At 38.8% G+C, this 19,399-nt stretch overlaps 1 protein-coding gene across 3 annotated transcripts in view; it reads left to right on the plus strand.

Annotated features, from left to right (window-relative positions):
* MAP3K15 (mitogen-activated protein kinase kinase kinase 15) overlaps nt 1-19,399 on the plus strand; it is a 153,395-nt gene that overhangs the window by 3,174 nt on the left and 130,822 nt on the right. For all 3 annotated transcript variants that reach the window (XR_002325190.2, XM_020989936.2, XM_020989935.2), the window contains exons 2-3: nt 16,939-17,078; nt 19,196-19,219. Coding sequence is in view for 2 of the 3 variants with exons in the window: in XM_020989936.2 (XP_020845595.1) it covers nt 16,939-17,078; nt 19,196-19,219 (164 nt within the window). In the remaining variant the exon portion in view is untranslated. The remainder of the gene's footprint in view (nt 1-16,938; nt 17,079-19,195; nt 19,220-19,399) is intronic.

The raw sequence follows: 19,399 nt of genomic DNA on the forward strand, positions 1-19,399 counted from the left end.
CCTGTGTATGTGATCATCTTCTCTCTCATGGGGGTGGGGGTGGGGGCCCATGTTGTTGATTTCATATTCTCTCCCGTTACTGAAACATATGGAAAAGCAGCATTGTGGGCATCCCCCTGAAACCAGCCCTGGTCAGTGACACCTGTAACAAAAGTTATCTCCAGTTTATTTTGTATATTTCTTGTTTGTATCTAGTTGTTTGCATGTTGTCTCCTCCATTAGACTGTAGCCTCTTTTAGTACAGATTTGAAAGGACCCAGTTGCTCCTGAGATATCACCCTAACAAGTGTGGAGGTTAAATGGACTATGTCTTAAGTACTTGGCCCCTGAGAGGCTCTGACAATAATCAGGGATACTATAACAATTACATCAGTTTCCCATCTCAAAATCCCACCCAACCTCAGAGGTACGTGTAAAAACACTCTGAGTCCCCCAGAATGGACTGGATCTATTTTTGGCAGAGACTGCCTTTTTTACAGAAAAATTAGAGGGTCAAGCCTTCTTAAACGAAGTGGATTAGACTCTTGGGTTAAAAACAAGTCTCTTAACAATACAGTTCCTGACCTAGGAATATCACTCTTCAGCATGATCTTTATCGTTTCCCAACCTGTGGAGGAGCCTTTCACCAGCCAACCCTAGAATTCTCTAGATTCCTTGAATTCAGTTAGTTTCATCAGGTTATTTGTGGGTTAGCAGATGCATTGTAGGCATAGAATCATTGAACACTGGAGTTGGTAGGGTCCTTACGGGCCCCGCCATCTCCTATTTTGGGGCATCTTCACTGGCAGGCCCTCAGACCAGGAATTCTCTTCTCATCCCAGCTTCGTAGCCTCCCTGGCTTCTTTCAAGGCCCCACTAAAATTCCACCTTCTAGGACAAGGCTTTGTCGATTCTTTCTTCATACTTGGTGCCTTTCCTCCGTGTGGTACTGCCAGTTTATGGTATATGTAGTTTATTTGTACGTAGTTGTATTGTCCCCTGAGGCACCCCCCAATTCCCATTAGAACTTGCAAGCTCCACGAGAGTAGTGACTAGAATTTTGTTTCTGTTTTCGCCATTGGATCCCGAGTGTTTAACACAGTGCCTGACACTTAGTAGGTGCTTAATAAGTGCTTCTTGACTGACTTAATGATCTTCTCCATCAGTTGATCCAAAGGCTTTTATTAATCGCCTGCTATGTGTCAGAGCTGTGCTAAGTGCTGGGGATACAGAGACAAAAAATGAAACAAATCTTACATTTTCTGCATTCCCCCTGCCTCATTTTACTGAGGAAGAAACTGAAATCCTCAGAGGGAAAAGAATATGTAGTTTCGATTACAAAGCAAATTAGTGACAATACCAGGTCAGCAGCTCATCTCCTAATTTCTGAGGTAGTGCTTTCTTTCTCCTGACTGCAAGTGCCTCTCAGCAGTCTCTGAAACCTTTGCCTGTTGGTTGTTTCTTCCAAAGAAATTGTTATATAATGGCACTTTCATCTTCCCGAATGCAATCCATGTAGAAGTTATGTGCGTGTGTGTGGGTCTGTGTGAGAAAAAGAGAAAGTTCGATTTACTCGTGCAAACAGTCGCTTTGTTCATGGAGTGGTACAAGGCTCCATTCCCTCTGTCCTGCTCATTGTATCCTAAGAGGGATCTTGGAGAAACAGAAGAATCCCTTAGGGCCTTCAGTTTCGTTGGTATGAGATTTGTTATTCTTGTTTGTGGTGTCTGACTCTTCATGACCCTGTGGACCATAGCACATTATTGGATGTGGGGTTTTCTTGGCAGAGATATTTGGAGTGGTTTGCCTTTTCCATCTTCAGTGGATTAAGGCAAACGGAGGTTAAGTGATTTGTCCAGGGTCACACAGCTAGAAAGTGTCTGAGGCTAGATTTGAATTCAGTTCTTCCTGACTACAGGCCTAGCATATTCTGTCTAGTGAGCCACCTGTCTCAAGAAATTGGTCACTTTGTTTTTAATCTGGTTATTCAAGCTTTTGGGATTCTGAGTTTTGGGATTGCCAGCTTAATAGGAGCTTTCAGGAGATGCAAAATTTATCTCCTTTTATTGAATTTGGATTGGCCTTGTCTAAATCATATTAAAGAACATTTTAAAGTATATAGCTCTGTTTTTTCAACAAAGGAAAGACATTTTAATTGCCATTTCTCTTCCCTGTGTGTTGAAATATTTTGATTTGTTCCCTTGTCTATATGAATATTAAAAAGCAACAAGAAGAACAACCTATCATCTAATTTGGGTTTCAAGGAAGGAAAATTATGCTTTTTGCCTTTTCGTATTTTTGAAGTATCCATAAATGGATTAGCTTAGTCGGGTGCCCCAACCTGGGCATGGCCAGGTGTCAGGTTAAATTTCCTTATGAGAAATTACCAACAATAGCATTTCTAATGGGCGTTTAAAATCTCTTTTATGGTCACAGGTGTTTCCTCACCAGTTCTGGAGTGTTGACCTGAGTTGAATCTTATCTCTGAGGAAGCTTGATCGTTTAATGTTGCAGAAGAGATTTCAGGTGGTAGTTAGTGGTTCAAGTAGTTAGTAGGATCAGAAGATTTAGCTCTGGAAGGACCTTAGAGAGCCTTCAGGCCAGGAATTTCCAACCTTTTTGAGTCTGAGAATTCTGTTTTAACATCCCTTACACAATAGCAGTTGTGCTATTGGTATCCAGTAAGTAGAATAGAATAGAATACTGGATAGAGTGTTGGAGTTAGGAAGGCCTGGGTTTGATCATTACTTCTTTGTTTTTTAAATACAAATTTATTTATTTATTTTTAGTTTTCAACATTCACTTCCATAAGATTTTGAGTTCCAAATGTTCTCCCCATCTCTCCCCTCCCCTCATCTCAAAATGGCATATAAATTGATATAGGCTCAACATATACATTCATATGAAAACTGTTTTCATGTTAGTCATGTTGTAAAGAAGAATTAGAACCAATGGGAGAAACCACGAGAAAGAAAAAACAAAAAAAGAAAAAAAAGAGAACATAGAATATGCTTTGATCTGCATTCAGACTCCATAGTTTTTTTTTTTCTGGATGTGGACAGCATTTTCCATCATCATGAGTCTTTTGGAGTTGTCTTAGATCCTTGCATTGCTAAGAAGAGATAAGTCTCTGATCATTACTGCTTGACAATTACTAGCTGTGTGACCACGGACAAGTAACTTAATCTGTCTGAGCCTAATTCCTCATCTGTAAAATTGTGATAAAATATCCTCGTAGGTTTTTTTTTTTTGTGAGGCTCAAATGAATGTAATTTGTGTAAAATGCTTTGTAAATTTTAAAGTACTACATAAATGTTAGTTTTATTAATGGGAAAAATAAAGTTGATGAAAAAAACACTAAGGTCAGTAATGCTTTTAAACAAATTTGTATTTCATTAGTCATAGGGTCCACATAAAATGAAAAATAAAAACATGTATATCTTAGATATTCCTTCTGCAGAAAGTGTTTATTCATAGTCATGCTACATTTTGTTGGCATTACATACCAAAATATTTCTGTAATTCATATATAACAATATGTAAATCTACTTTAGATATATCTGTGACTAGATATGGAAAAAAAGAAAAGACTGAAAGACGAAATGAGGAACAAATTACTCAAGTCAGGAGAAAAGCATGGCCATGACTGTTGATGAAAGAAAAAAACCAAGGAAAACAAAAATACAATAACCATATACTGAAATATTTTGGGCAGCAAGCCACAGTGTGTGTATATATATTCCATAGACTCTAGGATTCTGTGAACACGCATGCATATATGTTCACGGGCGCTGGATTTGTAGTCAGAGACATTAGTTTTGCTTGGGGAAGATACAGCCTCTTTGGGCCTCAGTTTCCTCATTTGTAGAGTGAGAGGATTAGATTACTTCAGGGATTTCCAGCCTATGGTCCATAGAGTTACTTCGCAAGGAGTCCACAAATCCATTTGCACCCTAAGCACTGTCATTTTGATATTTAACTCCAACAAAATGTAGCAAGACAGTATAGTAACTACTTTGAATATATAATACACACAGAGGCTTGGGAGAGAATAGAGCCAATTTTGAGTATCTCATTTGTCGAGTGCCTAGTGCCTTGGGCTATCTGCCTTTTAAAGACTAAAAAAAGTAAAGACTTTTTTTTTCATTGATAACTGGCATCTTCATTTAAGGATTTTAAATCAGGCAAGGCAAAGGAAGACAATGTCAGCTTTGCTTCTTTGTTGTCAGTCATTTCAGTCGTACCCAACTCTTTGTGGCCCCATTTAGTGTTTCCTGGGCCAGGATCAGGGTCTTTCATTGCATCCTGGGTCAGTCATCTCCAGTCGTTCTGATGGATATCTGGCCACTGGACCCAGGTGGCTCTAGAGGAGAAAGTGAGGCTGGGGACCTTGTACAGCCCTCCCTTGCTCAAATCAAAGTCAATTGCAAGTCACGTCATCATCTCCCTGATGTCATGGTCCTCTTTGAGAACAAAGGATAGACACAACCTGGGGTGTTTTCTTGGCAGAGACAGTAGAGTAGTTTACCATTTCCTTCTCCAGCTTATTTTACAGATGAGGAAACTGAGGCAAATAGAGGTGAAGTGACTTGCCCGGGGTCACCCAGCCAGTAAGTGTCTGAGGAGGGATTTGAACTCGGGTCTTCCGGACTCAGGGTCATCTAGCTGCCTGTTTGGTGTTTTAGCTCTGGAAAATGATTCAGGGAATATAAGTAGATTCTACTGTAGTGTCAAACATGAAGTCTTTGAAGTTATCTAGGTGCTTTATGTTTTGTACACTTTAAGCTCTCCCAATTGTTGGTTACTTTGGCTAACCAAGACTATATTTTTAATGTTTTTTTTCCTTCCTATTTCTTGGTATTGCTTTGTGTTAAAGGAACTATGATATATATCTTTTAAAAAATTAACATCTGGCTTCATTTCAAAGTTTCATTATATATATGGTACCTGGATGATTTTTGAGGTTCATTAAAGGTAATAGGCTGATATTCAAAGAGTTGACATGGAGCTGATTCAGGTGAATTCTACAAATTTGTAATGTTACTGACAGAGACTTTCTCATTTATGCTGTAGATTTGACTTTGGAGGTCATCTTAGCATGCTCATTAGCCCCTCGGGGCCCTTTTTTAATTTGTTTAGATTGGTAACAATTACTGTATGGAAAAATTGCTGCCTCTTTATTACCTCACTGAGTTGTGAAGAAGGCATTTTTAGACCTTAAAGCACTATGTAAATAAGAATTATTATTACTAATGTGGATTTCACCATCTGCAGTAATTCATGCTTTTTTTTTGAACTCTACTGTGTGTTTTTGCAGTTCAGGATTAGATTGCTTAATAGCTGCAGAGGACACAAAACACAGTAGGTTTCTTTTCTTCTTCTTTTCTTTCTTTTCTTTCTTTTCTTTCTTTTTTTCTTTTTCTCTGTCTCTCTGTCTCTCTTTCTCTCTTTCTCTTTCTTCTTTCTTTCTTTCTTTCTTTCTTTCTTTCTTTCTTTCTTTCTTTCTTTCTTTCTTTCTTTCTTTCTTTCCTCCTTTCCTCCCTTCCTTCTTGCTTTCCTGCTTTTCCTCTTTCTCTCTTTCCTTCTTTCCCTCTTTTTTTATTTATTTTTGGCAGATGGAGCCTTTGTTAATATTACATCAACTCTTCTTTTGCTGGCATTGGTTGTTTTTCTGTCTCTGCAGGCTTTGAGGTATTGACTTTAGCTAGCCTTGTGTGTGCTTGGATCCTGGTTACCTTAGAGATAGAATCTTTCCCTCTGTGGACTCATGCCAGCATCGTGTCTCAAAAATGAGAGCGAGCATGCCTAATAAGTGTGATCTTTTCACCTCTGATAGGAAGCTACAGAAAAGAGGAATGTTCTTTTCCCTACAGTTTCCTTTACTTTTCCAGTTGGTTAATGGTCATCTAAGTGAGGGGCTCCAACTTTTTCCCTAAGCCTCAAACTACTCAAGTTAGTCATTAACAAAACCGTTCCATCCAGCATTGATACTTAGGACCTTTTTGAATGAATTGCCTTCTTGTATACTTATTGAGTTTTGGTTTTCCCTGGCTTTCTTTCTAAGCATTTTTTTTCCCTTCATCTAGCCCACATAATTAAAAAAGTTGAAATCAAACCATGCTAACATGGGGAAACCATTGTTGTGAATCAGTAAGTCATACAAGGTATATAGTGATAAGACCAAGATCCTAATATTGGTCCACCTGTAAGTTGGTTAGCTTTGCCCTATTTGGGGGCCATAGGCTACTCCCTTTATCCCTTCCCTCCAGTTGCCTCTTCTTACCGTACCTTTGGTCCCAAGAAACACTAGATAAGAAATGGTGAGTAGGTCTATATGAATCTATTGATAGTACTAGAAAAATAGCCTATAGTACATGGTTTTTATGTGAAGGTTGTATGCCTTTATTAAGAACCATATACTTTATTAAGTACTATAACAATCTAGGTGGCATCGAGGTAGGGGAAGGGATCTATTAACTTTTAAGGTCCCATCCGACTCTAAACATGACATGGATACCAAACCACATGGAACATATGGCTAACATCAATATACAAGGGAAATGCCTTTCTATGTTCCATTTTTTTTACCAACTTTTAAGGCCCAGTATCTTTTCCTTACTTTATATTGAATATGTTGATTTCTTGACCCAGTGTGTTATTACCCTGACAGTATGAGTGATATAAATATCTAACCTTGATTTTGTTCTGTAAGACAAAAAAAAAATCTATGCTTATTATGGTCTTCCTTATATTGAGAGGTTATTATGATGACCTTTTTCTACTATTTGGGTGACTTGAGTACTTTATTGTTGGATCATATGTATAATTTTACAAGGCTGCATCTTAAGGGTCAAGAGACCTCGAAGGAGTTAGGCTCATGGATCTTGTGGTTGAAGCATTAGTCTTTAGCCTGCACCTGCCTTATGAATGGCCCCTGCATCTGGACAGTATCCCTAGAGTCTTTCTCAATAACTTTAGAGAGGTTCTTTCTCTTGGAAACAAGAGAACATTGGGAACATTTTCATTGGTTGGACCCAAGAATGCATTTTTCAATGGAGGCAATATTGTAAATAGTGGTTAGGTGTAGCTGAAACAGCACTACTGTTATAGTAATGTCCATGTAAATCAACACCCGTTTTCAAGCTGGGGGTGGTGGCTAATGCCAGTAATCCTAGCTACTAGGAAAAGCTTGAGACTAAGGGATCACTTGGGTTTGGGAGTTTTGAACTCCAGTAGGGCTAAAGGTGATTTGGGGGTCTGTGTTAAATATAGCACTAAGATGGTAAGCCCCTGGGAGTGGAGGGACCTCAGGCTAAGAAGAGGTGAATCAGCCCAAGTTACAGGTAAAAATATCAGGTTAAAGCTTCTGAACAGGGGTGCTAGGTGACACTGGCCCTGGAGTCAGGACCTGAGTTCAAATTAGGCCTCAGACACTTACTAGCTGTGTGACCCTGGACAAGTAAGTCACTTAACCCTGTTTCCCTCAGTTTCCTCATCTGTAAAATGAGCTGGAGAAGGAAATGGCAAACCACTCCAGTATCTCTGCCAAGAAAACCCCAAATGGGGTCACGAAAGGTCTGGCGTAATTGAAAAGCAGACTGATGACAGATATGCATAATCATGCAGAACAAATCCTCGAGTTGTCCATATCCCAAAATCTGTCCCTTCCCCCTTCAGATCTGTCATCTGTCAGGAAATGGGCAGCATACGTTCATTATGGTCCTCTGAACGCATGGTTGGTCATTGCCTTGCCATGAATTCATAAGTCTCTGAGATTTTCTTTTTTAAATATTGTTGATGGCCTTGTATAAATTGTTCTCCCAGGTCTGCCCACTTCACTCTGCATCGCCTCACATAAGTCTTCCCCAGGCTTTCCGAAACTATCCCTTTTGACATTTTTTTGGAAATATTGTTATCAGAACTATGTCACAATAATAGGTTGTTCAAGATCTGAGTGAATTCCTTATGCTTTAGTAGACTATTTCTTCTTCCTTTGCTTCCCCTTATTTCTGCTTCAGTCAATTTCAGGGAAAGGATGGTGCAGTTCCTCAGCCCCTAGGGAAGCATGCTTTTTGATTTTGGAATAGTACTATTCCAAGACCTAATAAAAATGAAAGCTGGCATTGATATAGTGCTTTAAAGTTCACAAAGTGCCTTGCAAACATTATTTCATTTGGTCTTTACAATAACCATATAAGGTCAGGGGCAGCTAGGTGGCACAGTGGATAGAGCACTGGCCCTGAAGTCAGGAGGACCTGAGTTCAAATGCGGCCTCAGACCAAACACTTGACACTTACTAGCTGTGTGAACCTGGGCGAGTCACTTAACCCCAACTACCTAAAAAAAAAAATAACCGTGTAAGGTCAACATTACAGGGATTATCATCCCTAGTTTACAGATAGCGGAAGCTTGTTGTGGTGTAGAGAGCTGGACTTGAGTGACAGTCCTGCCTCTGACATGTGTGGACTGTGTGACCCTGGGCAGCCCATTTAACAACCCAATGCCCCGAGCAACCTTCTAGGACTTGGAGTTGCAGAACACAGGTGCAGATCTGCATGAGTGGACACTTCCTCCTTGGAAATTCCCCATAACAATAAAATCACCATTCCTGTCTCCAGCCTCTCCCCATAAATAGTTATAGATGAGGCTACCAAGATAAGAGCTGCTTGAGGGACTCATGATTATACAACTAAGGATGAATTAATGAATGAATGAAAAAACACTGCTTGCTTATGAGTCAAGCGCCACACTGATTCAAAACCAAAGACAGTTCTTGCCTTTAAAGAGCTTACATTCAAAGAGGGGAAGAGGAATTTTGGAAAGTGGTATCTGGGAGGGGCACTTTGATCTGAAAAATTACGGGGATAGTGAGTAGGGGAATAAGGCAATAGCGGAGTAGATTGACACACTCTTCTGAGAGCCTTAAGGGCAGCTAGGTGGCTCAGTGGATAGAGCTCCAGGCCTAGAGTCAGAAAGACTAGAGTTCAAATGTGGCCTCTGAAATTCAACAGCTGTGTCGCTTGGCAAGTCCCTTAACCCTGTTTGCTTCAGTTTCCTCACCTGTAGAAATGAGCTGGAGAAGGAAATGACAAACCACGCCAGTAATTCTGCCAAGAAATCCCCAAATGGGGTCGTCACTGAGAACGACTCGGCAACAGCAACAATGATAGTCTAAAAGCTGATGCCTTTATAGTTCCGGAATAGAAGGGGGTTAAGATGGTCATTGCTTTTCAGCAAGGTGGCTACAGAGAATAAAGTTAAGCATGTCTATGCCACCAGAAGTAGTAAGGACCTCTTCATTTTACAAATAATGCAACTGAGGCCTGAGGCAATCAAGTCACTTATCCAAGATCACACAGATAATGTCAGAATAAGATTTGAACTCAGATACTTGGACATAGTACCATGTTGCCTCTTATGTGCCAAAGGCAGAATTTGAATTGAGTATTTGTTCTCTTGACTTCTAAGTCCAGTCCCCCCACCACATCACCCTGATTTCCAGTGACTGGTCAAGCTCTGAGAGTACCATCCTCCCCAAAGCTAAGCCTTAGCCCTGACCTCCGGGGAAGTCACATGTACTGAGCGATGCTTCTGTCATGCGACCCATGACCAAACGCTACCATGACCAAAACCCTTTTTCAGGTCTTCCACATCCTGGTTGATGTGATTAGGATATTAGGGTGCTCCTGGAAGAGGACACGCTTTCTTCCAGTGCAGGCTGGCACTTTCTCTGCAATTTAGAGTCTTAGGGAGTTATCCAGAGTAGTGGTGTTACTTGGGGCCACTAATCAGGTACATTGTTGTTGTTCAGTTGTTTCAGTCCTGTATGACTCTTTGGGATCCCATTTTGGGTTTTCTTGGCAAAGATACTGTAGTGGTTTGCCTTTTCCTTGTCCTGTTCATTTTACAGATGAGGAAACAGAGGCAAACAGGGTTAAATGACTTGCCCAGGGTCACACAGCTATTAAGTGTCTAAGGCTAGATTTGAACTCAGGTCTCCTGACTTCAGGCCCTAATAAGGATCCCTATAGGCTTCATATTGACTTAGTTGTTTGTTTTTTTTTCCCCCCAAGCCAACAGTACTTTATTAAGAGGTCCATGGCCCCCTCTAATGAAGCGGACCTCAGATCTTCCTCATGATCTAAGATGCCTCCTTACTCCAGGGCATTACAGTGCTTGATCCCCAGAGACACAGAAGGGGCAAGGTAAAAAACAGAGTTTCACTATATGAAAGACCCTGATTTTTGACCCTCCATGCATCTTGGGTGGTCACAGAATTGGACAAGACAAGGGGTCTTAAGATAGGCTCCTCCTCAAGAGAGGGTGGTGAGGAGGTACAAAAATAGGTTGGGGCACCTTCCAAATCACATCAAGACATCCCACCCACAGTGGGTTGGTCACACCCTCATCTCCCAAAAGGGTGGAGTCCTCTACTTAGCATTCTTGTGGTTAGGAAAGTGAACTTCCTAACAGGGTAGCCAACAGTGAATTTATAGCTTATAATTTAAAGTTTGGGGCCTATTATAAGAAGGAATCTATCTAACCTCATCTAATTATTCCTACGTCTAAGATATATAGAATATGTATTTACATATGTAATTCCTATACTTAACGTTAGTTGACTAGACTGACTAAATTTGTATTAATATATAAATATAATACTAATAATTGCTAACAATCACTACCTCTGTGGAATCACACTAAGCTGATTAATACTGATTAGAAATAAGTTTGGAATAAAATAGTGGTCTAAATTAACAATTTCCTTCATTCCCAGCTTCGATCCAAAGAAGGCTTGTCCTCTTACAGATTGTCACAATCTAGTTGCATAGAAGGCAGTCGATAAGGGTGACACAAAACTAGAGTAGGTACTTAAAAACTAGAGTAGGTAGTTAACAGTGTGAGGGGAAAAGGGAGAGAGACTGACCATGCATTGAGAGAAGCCAATGGGGACAGTCTCCTTTGGCAAGTAGGCCCTTACAGAGGATAATGGAGCAATCTGTTTCTTAATAACTCATTGTCACTGTCGTTTCATCAATCCAGAATATCTTAAAGTTCAAATCTCATATACTTGCCTGGTTTCTGAAACAGATGCAGTCCTTTGGTCCTCTGGACATCTCTCGTCTTAGGCTTACTGGAATGAGTGGCGCTTCAGAGCAGCTTTTAGTGGGTTTGCTTCTCTGGTCCAGGTCACTTGTAGAGATCCCCTTCTCTGTTAAAAACCTCTTCACCTTTGAAAAATTGTGTCTTGACTTTCCCAGGGGCAGACATCCACCTGTGGCGGTTCTCATAAATGCTAACAATTTTCAAACATTTTTGTCACACTCTGGTTGCTTTCTGATTTCAAAACAAACTTTTTTTTTTCTGGGAGTTCCTTAGGATTCACCTGCCATTGGGAGTCCCAATTTGGACTTGCCTGGTGCTCTCAGGTTGGTTGTTTAAAAGCAGTAAACAGCAGAAGGGAAAACAAACTCCAGTTCTACTCACTTTTATTCTTTTCTGAAGATGGTGTAAAATTTTCTTATTCTGCCTTCTAATAATAAAAATTCTTTCTTGCAATAAACTTGTCCCAACTTTAAGTACAGTTTTAAATTTATTGTACACTAAAATTAAAACCAATTTCACAGACTGATACTCCAAAACTTCAGACTTGGAGATTGGCTAAATGAAACTTCTTCAGGTTTAGCAAATATGTTTCTTTTTAAATTCTGAGTTGTGGAATTATTTAACTTCACAAGAATTTTATTCTAATTTCTCCTATGCTGTCTCCTATGTTTTTCTTATTTTAGTGAATCTTTTCTGAACATAAATCAATCTGTAGTCATTTTTGAGGTCCATTTATGGAATAACTGATTTGTGATTTTTTTGTTTTCATTAAATTCTACAGAGTTTGCTAGTACCTCATAAGCTCATCAAAATGCTTTATAAAGACATCCAAATTATAATTTAGAAATGAAAGAAATTAATTTTCCTTTTTCTCACAAATTTGGTTTCCAGTAAGTTTTTTGTAGTTTCTGATTAATTTTCTGTGTCTGTCTTTTATCTCAGCAATCTCCAACATGGCCAGTGCTAGAAATGGGGAAAAAAAGAGAGAATTTAAGACTTTTTAAAAAGTTTATTTTTTACAGCCTGTTTCTTTTGGTTGATCTTGCCAAAAGAAAAGGCATAAATAATGTTGGCTATGGATTAGCACAAAACACAGATTTCTTATGTCGGCCTCACAGAGTTGGTCTAAGAAAGATGGGAGCTGCAGTTTAGAACTGGGCTCCTAACTTAGTTTTAGCATGTAATATTATCTGGTTTTTTTTTTGTATTTCTATTTATTTTGTTAAATATTTCTCAATTACATTTTAATGTGGTTCTACTGGTACTCAGGAGCATCGTGGGCTGTGTGACACTTCTGGTCTAGAGCACTGAGAGGTCAAGTGGTTTATCCAGGGTCACACAGCCAGTGTGTGTCAGAGGTGTGACTGGAACCTAGGTCTTTCTGGGTCTGAGGCCAGCTTTCTACCCACTGTGCCCTTTCCTTGATCTTACTATTTGGGGACAATTTTAAATGTATTACTGCTCTATTCTAAAAGGAAATTGAATTTTTAGAAGTTAAATTTCATCTATCCAATGTGCATTTTTTTGGGGGGAGGGAATTGGGGTTAGGTGACTTACTTGGGCAGAGGTGCACAGCCAGAAAAGTTATCTGAAGCCTGGTTTGAACCTGAGTCCTCCTGACTCCAGCTCAATCTTACTGCATACTGCTCCCCACCCCCAACCTCACTCCATGGGCATTTTTGAGATGTAGCTCTGGAAACCGGGAAGTGGCTTGCCTTTGCCTACACCCAGTTCTGCTTTCCCTGGTTCTTAGTGTTTTCTCCTCTAGCCCATCAAAAACAGATACCAAGATTTCAGAGAAAGGCCAGCTCTGAGAGCCTCTGAGGTATGATGTACCTCCAGCTCTGAATCCCAAGCAGCTAACACATACCTTGTCACCAGGGGTGGTGCTCAGTACTTGACTGACTGACTGACCCACCCTGACTAATTCCCATTAAATTTTCAACCTCCCTGCAATCTGAAGAGCAGGTGTAAAATGACATTTAACAACCTTCTTGCCCTGTTGACCTGATATCATAAGGAAGGAGATCAGAAGAACTTAATTAGGGGAGGAAGAATTGGAGACCATTTCTTGCCACATTTGTGGCTTGTAGACACACAAACCATGGATTTGGTGTTGTGGCTTTGGGTTTGAGTCCTGACTGTGCCTGACTACTTATGTCATGAAGCAATTTAAGAATCAAGTCCCCAACTCTCTATCATGTAGTGGGCCATTACTATCCATGAGGTTTTCTTGGCAAAGATACTGGCATGCTTTGACATTTCCTTCTCCAGTTTATTTTAAAGATGAGGAAACTGAGGCAAACAGGGTTAAGTGACCTGCCCAGGGTCACACAGCTAGTAAGCATCTTAGGCTGTATTTGAACTCAGGTCTTCCTGACTCCATGCCCAGCGCTCTATCCACTGAGCCACCTAGCTGCTGGCTGTCTATTTACTCATCTGTAGAATTAGGAAGTTGGGCTAAATGACTTCTAAGACTTCATCTAGCTCTAGATTCTAAACTAAAAAAATTTCGGGTTTAAAAAAAAGTTATCTTACCTGGCTTCTTTATTATTAAATTATGAGTTTTTTTCTTTTTCTTTTCTCAGTAGGCTTTAGTTAGTCTAGACACTTAGGAATCCAGGCATTAATATTGTTGGTATGGCAGACACATTATTCTGTTTCAGAATAAATAAAATAAAATATTTTTTTAAAAAACTATAGGGTCATACCTGTGTGCGTGTTTGCTTCCTGGACACAGTTTGTGTCCTTGAAGTTACCTAGGTGGTAACAATAGCTAACATTCATATAGCATATCAAATATTTTTGAGATTAATAGCAGCTCATTTTTGCAGATGAGGACACCAACTCTCAAAGAGGGCCAAGTGCTTCCTTAACTTCATCCAAGTAGAATTTGAAGGTGTATTCTCTGACTCCAAATATGGGATGATTTTTCGGTACCCTGCACTGCTTCCCATTAGATCAATGCAAATGCATATATTACTGGTTGGAGAATGAAGCAAGGTCCCTAGATGACCCTGAATATATTTAAAAACTAGTGTGAGCCAATATAGTCTCAGAATATGGTAAATGATTCTCTACCATATAGTTGCCTCAGTTGCCTAATTGCTTTAGAAACTTGATAATTATTTGACAAATGGGAAGAGGGAAAATTGCACACATAATTTTATGTGGCAGATGTGTTTAAATAAAAATAACATTTATAGTCTATAGTACTATTTTACCTCTGGGGTGAAATAATATGGTGTACCTCTTTTATCACTAGCTAGAATGGAGTTTACTATTTTTAGTCTATCCTTGGAGTTTATCATTTTTTAATGGGTAATTTGACTTTGTTTTTTTTAACACATCACTTTTATTTCCAGCTGAGAACTGCACTAAGACTTTTGAGACACACTGTATGTCCCCCTCCTCCCCCCCAGCTTCCCAGAAGGCCACACTTTGCAACAAAAAGAGAAAAAGGAAAAGGGCTGGGTAGGGTGGGGGGGTGTGTGGTATTGGGGGATAGTGGTGGGAGAAGGCAGGTCAGCAGAACTATCCAACCTATCTCTGACTCTAACAGTATATGCAGTGTTCCATACTTCTACACAGAGAATCCCTCTAAAGGTGCTTACTTTGAACCTTGGCCTTTCCCAGTCAGATTCATAAGAAGTTTAAAAAGTCACGTCGGCAAAGACCAACCATGACTCCAGAGGACTGATAATGAAGCCGGCTTTCTACCTCCTGACAGAGAGGTGATGATGGGCGCTGGGTGCAGATTGGCATTTGTGTGGCATTCAGTCAATACTTGACTGACTAAACCTGAGTAATTCCTGTTAAGTTTTCACTTTTTTACAATCTGAAGAGCAGATATAAAATGATATCTCACCACATTTTTTGCTTCAAAAAATTTTTTTGAAGATTTTGGAGATTTAATGAGAAATTTGTTTTGTTTGGCTGTATATATCTATTAAAAGAGTTTTGTTTGAAAAGTTTGTACCCACATGTACAAAAATATTTATAGCAGCTCTTTCTGTGGTGGCAAAGAATTGGAAATTAAGGGGATGCGAGTCACTTCACCCTGTTTGCCTCAGTTTCCTCATTTGTAAAATGAGCTGGGGAAGGCAATGGCCAACCACTCCAGTCTTTGCCAAGAAAACCCCAAATGGAGTCATGAAGAGGCGGGCAGGACTGAAACGATTCAACAACAATAAACTTTGTGTCTGATAAATATACATATATATCCTAAATCCATAATTTTTAGTTTTAGATATTGACTTTCATAAACCCCTTAAGTTGTTGAATTTTGATGGCTAATACACTTATTATACACAAGTACTTCCTTCTTGTGCTTCCCCCCCCCATACATACACTACTTCACTATCATTTTAAAAATCAATTTGGTTTCATTCTGAAATAGGAGAGACTATAGATGTTTAGAAGACCTCTATGTTTCTTTGCTCTAGATTTCATCTCTCCATGCTTATCATCTGGCTAACACAGGGTGGAAAGGACAGATAGCAAAGAATGTTGATTTTATTTTAATTACTATTAACTTTATCGTAAGAAATTCTGGCTTGATGAAAACAGATGTTATCCAAATTCTGATAAATATGGTCCTTGCCATCAAGAAGCCCAGAATCTAATGAATAACTTTTTAAGAGTTCCTTAAATAATCCTAGTATTTGTGAATTTGACCCCTCTGTTTCATAGGATTAATTTAATATTAGCTAAAATCCTGTTTTAATTGAAAATATGTTAATATCCCCTCAGGGTGAATATGGTCCAACACAGAAGAAAACCAGGGGGCAGCTCTGATTTCTGGAGAGCAGTACATTTTGATTAGGTCTTAAAGCTCTATGTTGATACCTTGGATTTTGTAGAGATGTAAACATTTACTTCTTTGTGAAGGCAGGATTTTGAGCATACATTCTAACTGGTTTAAAACTTATTGCAGCCAGTATTTAATTGAATTCCAAAAAAAAATAGAGGACAATTTTTCATTCTCACTTCTAAGTAAACATTAAAAATTAATTCGTATCTTTGAGTGCCTGCTTCATGGTTATAGAAGCATGCTAAAAAGGAAATTAAACCAGGAAGACATGAGATCAGTTCCAGACTTAGAGACTTACTAGCTAGATGTCCTTGGGTAAGTCATTTAAATTCTTTCTCAGTTTTATGATCTGTAAAATGGAGATGATAATAGAATCTACCATCTTAGAGTTGTTGAGAGAGTCAAATGAGATAAATATTGTAAAGTACATTGCGAACCTTAAAGCAGTATAAAAATGCTATTAATATTATTATTAAGATATTGTTTTACTGTTATTTAACTACCCTAATTAATATTGAAATTTATCTACCCTGCTTAATATTGAAATTTAAACTCAATCATTCCTTAGCTCTGTATGATCATGGCTCATAGCAGAAGTACAAACTGCAGTTCATTACTGTTTGTGAGAAACTGAGAAAGGGAACAGCAGAATGTAAGCTTCGAGGTGGCACAGTGGATGGAGTGCTGGGCTTGAAATCAGGAAGATTCATCTTCCTAAGTTCAAATCCAGCCTCAAACACTTAACTAGATATGTGACCCTGGGCAAGTCACTTTACCCTGTTTGTCTCACTTTCCTCATCTTTAAAATGAACTGGAGAAGGAAATGGCAAACCACTTCAGTATCTTTGCAAAGAAAACCCCAAGTTGGGTCATGAAGAGTCAAATACAACTGAACAACAATAAGCCTCCTGAAGGCAGGTATTCACAGCTCTTGACTCTTAATCAATGTTTATTGATTTATTTGGATTTGTATCAGTAAGCTATATGACCTTTCCTATGCTCTTCCTTCTCCTTCCCTGCCTTATTCCCAATTATTTTAGATGTTGCTGTGGTAGATATGAGTGACATTTCCAGACAGCCGTCACTCTTCTATCACCTTGGTGTACGGGAAAGCTTTGACATGGCCAATAATGTTATACTCTACTACGATGTGGATGCAGATACTGCTCTCTCACTTAAGGTAAAGTATGCTTTTCAGATCCTTCTATATGCCACAGTTTGGGTGAGTGAAATTCTGCCAAGGACAGTGATGAATCCAGCTCTAGTTGAAGAAGACGACTGTGTGGAATGATATAGATGTAAATTTAGTCCCACAGTACCAGAGGTTTGGTCTAGCAAAAAGAATTTGTCTTCATAGTGAGAATCTTTGCTCTGAAGGTGTATTCTCACAGCCACTGAGCAGAGTTCTTTCAAGGAGTGCAAATGAACTTCTGGGAAGTTATTTATGATTTCTTGACTCATTAGGAACTATATAATGGGAAGTAGCCTCCTAGTGGTGCCACACTCTATTTCATAGCTCCTGGCATTTTCTCTGCCTGTTCCCCATACCTGGAATGCTCTCCCTCCTCCACTCTGACTGCTGACCTCTCTGGCTTCCCTTCAGTTCCAACTAAATCCCACTTTCTACAGGAAGCCTCTCTAGCCTCTTTTAATTCTAGTGTATTCCTGCTTTATCTTGTTATGTAGCTTGTGCTGTATATTTGTTTACATGTTGTATTTCCTGTTAGATTATAAGCTCCTTGAGGACAAGGATGGTCTTGCCTCTTTTTTGTATCCCTAGTACTTAGCACAGTGCCTGGCACATAGTAGGCACTTAATAGATGTTGATTGAATGATTAAAATGTATACAGGTCTAACTTATAGAGGTTGAGGCAATACCTTCCACTCATTTGTGCTGCCCTTACTAAGGTGGATAATTTACAGCTAGAGCCCCACCCACTTGAAATTGCACCATTCCTTTAGTGTGTGATTTCATCCATATCTCCAGCTACAGATTAGCTAATTAGATGATGATGATACAAGCAATTATACAAAAAAGGTAGAAAATATTAGCTTCTGCCATTTTCCCAACCATTTTTCAATATCCATATTTAGAAAAATTAGATTTATGGTTAGCCTTATAAATAAAATGGATAAATTGTACACTACTCAGAAACTACTAAAGATTTTAAAATATTCTTAGTATATCGCACATACTAAGTAACCTAGTATAGTTGTAAGCTTCAGAAAGTTCTTACTTCAAAAATTTAATGTCCAAGTTGGCATGTCCCAGGTCCAAACTATATTAATATGCTATTAACATTTCAGTAATTGGGTAATCCATACAATTATAACCAAAGAAACCAATTAATTTCTATAATTTCAATTCTACATTGGTTTCCAAGAAGTTGAAGCATATTCAGATTAATCCAAATGGCACCAATGTATAGACAAATTTGAGTTTCATTAAGGTTGTTAAATTTGTAGTTTGGTAGCTGTAGATACAAGGGTAACATTCTTTGTTGTGCTGTTTTTTAATATAGGAAATTATATGAATTTAGTATGTCTCATTCTCCATTTTAGCAGATAGTTATGGAGCTCAGTGAAAAGTTGTATAAGCTAGATAAAAACTAGAAAAAAGTCATTTTAATGAAATAGGGTTGAATAGTTAATTATGATACCAGAAATTATTGCTAGTCCCCTCTTTCTAGCCTCCTCTTTGGAGACTAGAAATTTCAAGGCATTTGAAAAGTGTTCCATAGAGATTTAGGAGGGAATTTATGGAAACAATGGCTATTTATCATTTTCTCCCCTCTAGATAAATGTTGGTTTCCATTTCTACTTAATTGATGTGTTTCAACTGCTGTGTAACCATTTTGCTTAATTAACTGACTAAAATAGGTATATCCTGGTGGAGCCCTCAGAATTCTAATGGGGAATTAACCTCCCCCCCAATCTGTTCTTCTCAAGGAGGACTTACTATCCGATGCTAGAAGCTGATCTGGCATCAAAATGGCACCACCTCATGACGAAAAGGTTATGAGGCCAGAGACCCAAAAACTTGTAAGGGAAAAACGATGGAGTAGGGGAACTTCCATTACTTTAAATAACTCTAGCCAGCAGTTTGGTCCGAAAGCTATGCAGTTAAGAATGAGAATACCCTAGCTAAAAAATATAATATTTGCAGGGCCATATTCTAAATTTTTAGGGAGGTTTGCAGTTACAGGCTCTTATTGCAGGTAGGTGAATAGCTGCCCTTATAAATTGCTTTTTAGAAGCATGTCTTGATTTTATCCTGTTTGTGTTCATTTCTTTCAGGATATGGTCACTCAGAAAAACACAGTAAGTATTAAGTCCTTAGACTTTTAACCTTAATTGGAAATTGTAAAATAAAATCCACATTACAAAACTTTTCCTTAGGTCTGCCTTAGTGGAACTTGAAGCCTGTTGATCTAATACTACCTGATGTTTGAAGCTGTAGATTTGAAGGAAGTAGGATCCTTCTCTGGAGATGTAATGGGG

Source organism: Phascolarctos cinereus, unplaced genomic scaffold (assembly GCF_003287225.1).
Source record: "Phascolarctos cinereus isolate Bilbo 61053 unplaced genomic scaffold, phaCin_HiC Scaffold_726;HRSCAF=1367, whole genome shotgun sequence".
Lineage (NCBI taxonomy): Eukaryota > Metazoa > Chordata > Mammalia > Diprotodontia > Phascolarctidae > Phascolarctos > Phascolarctos cinereus.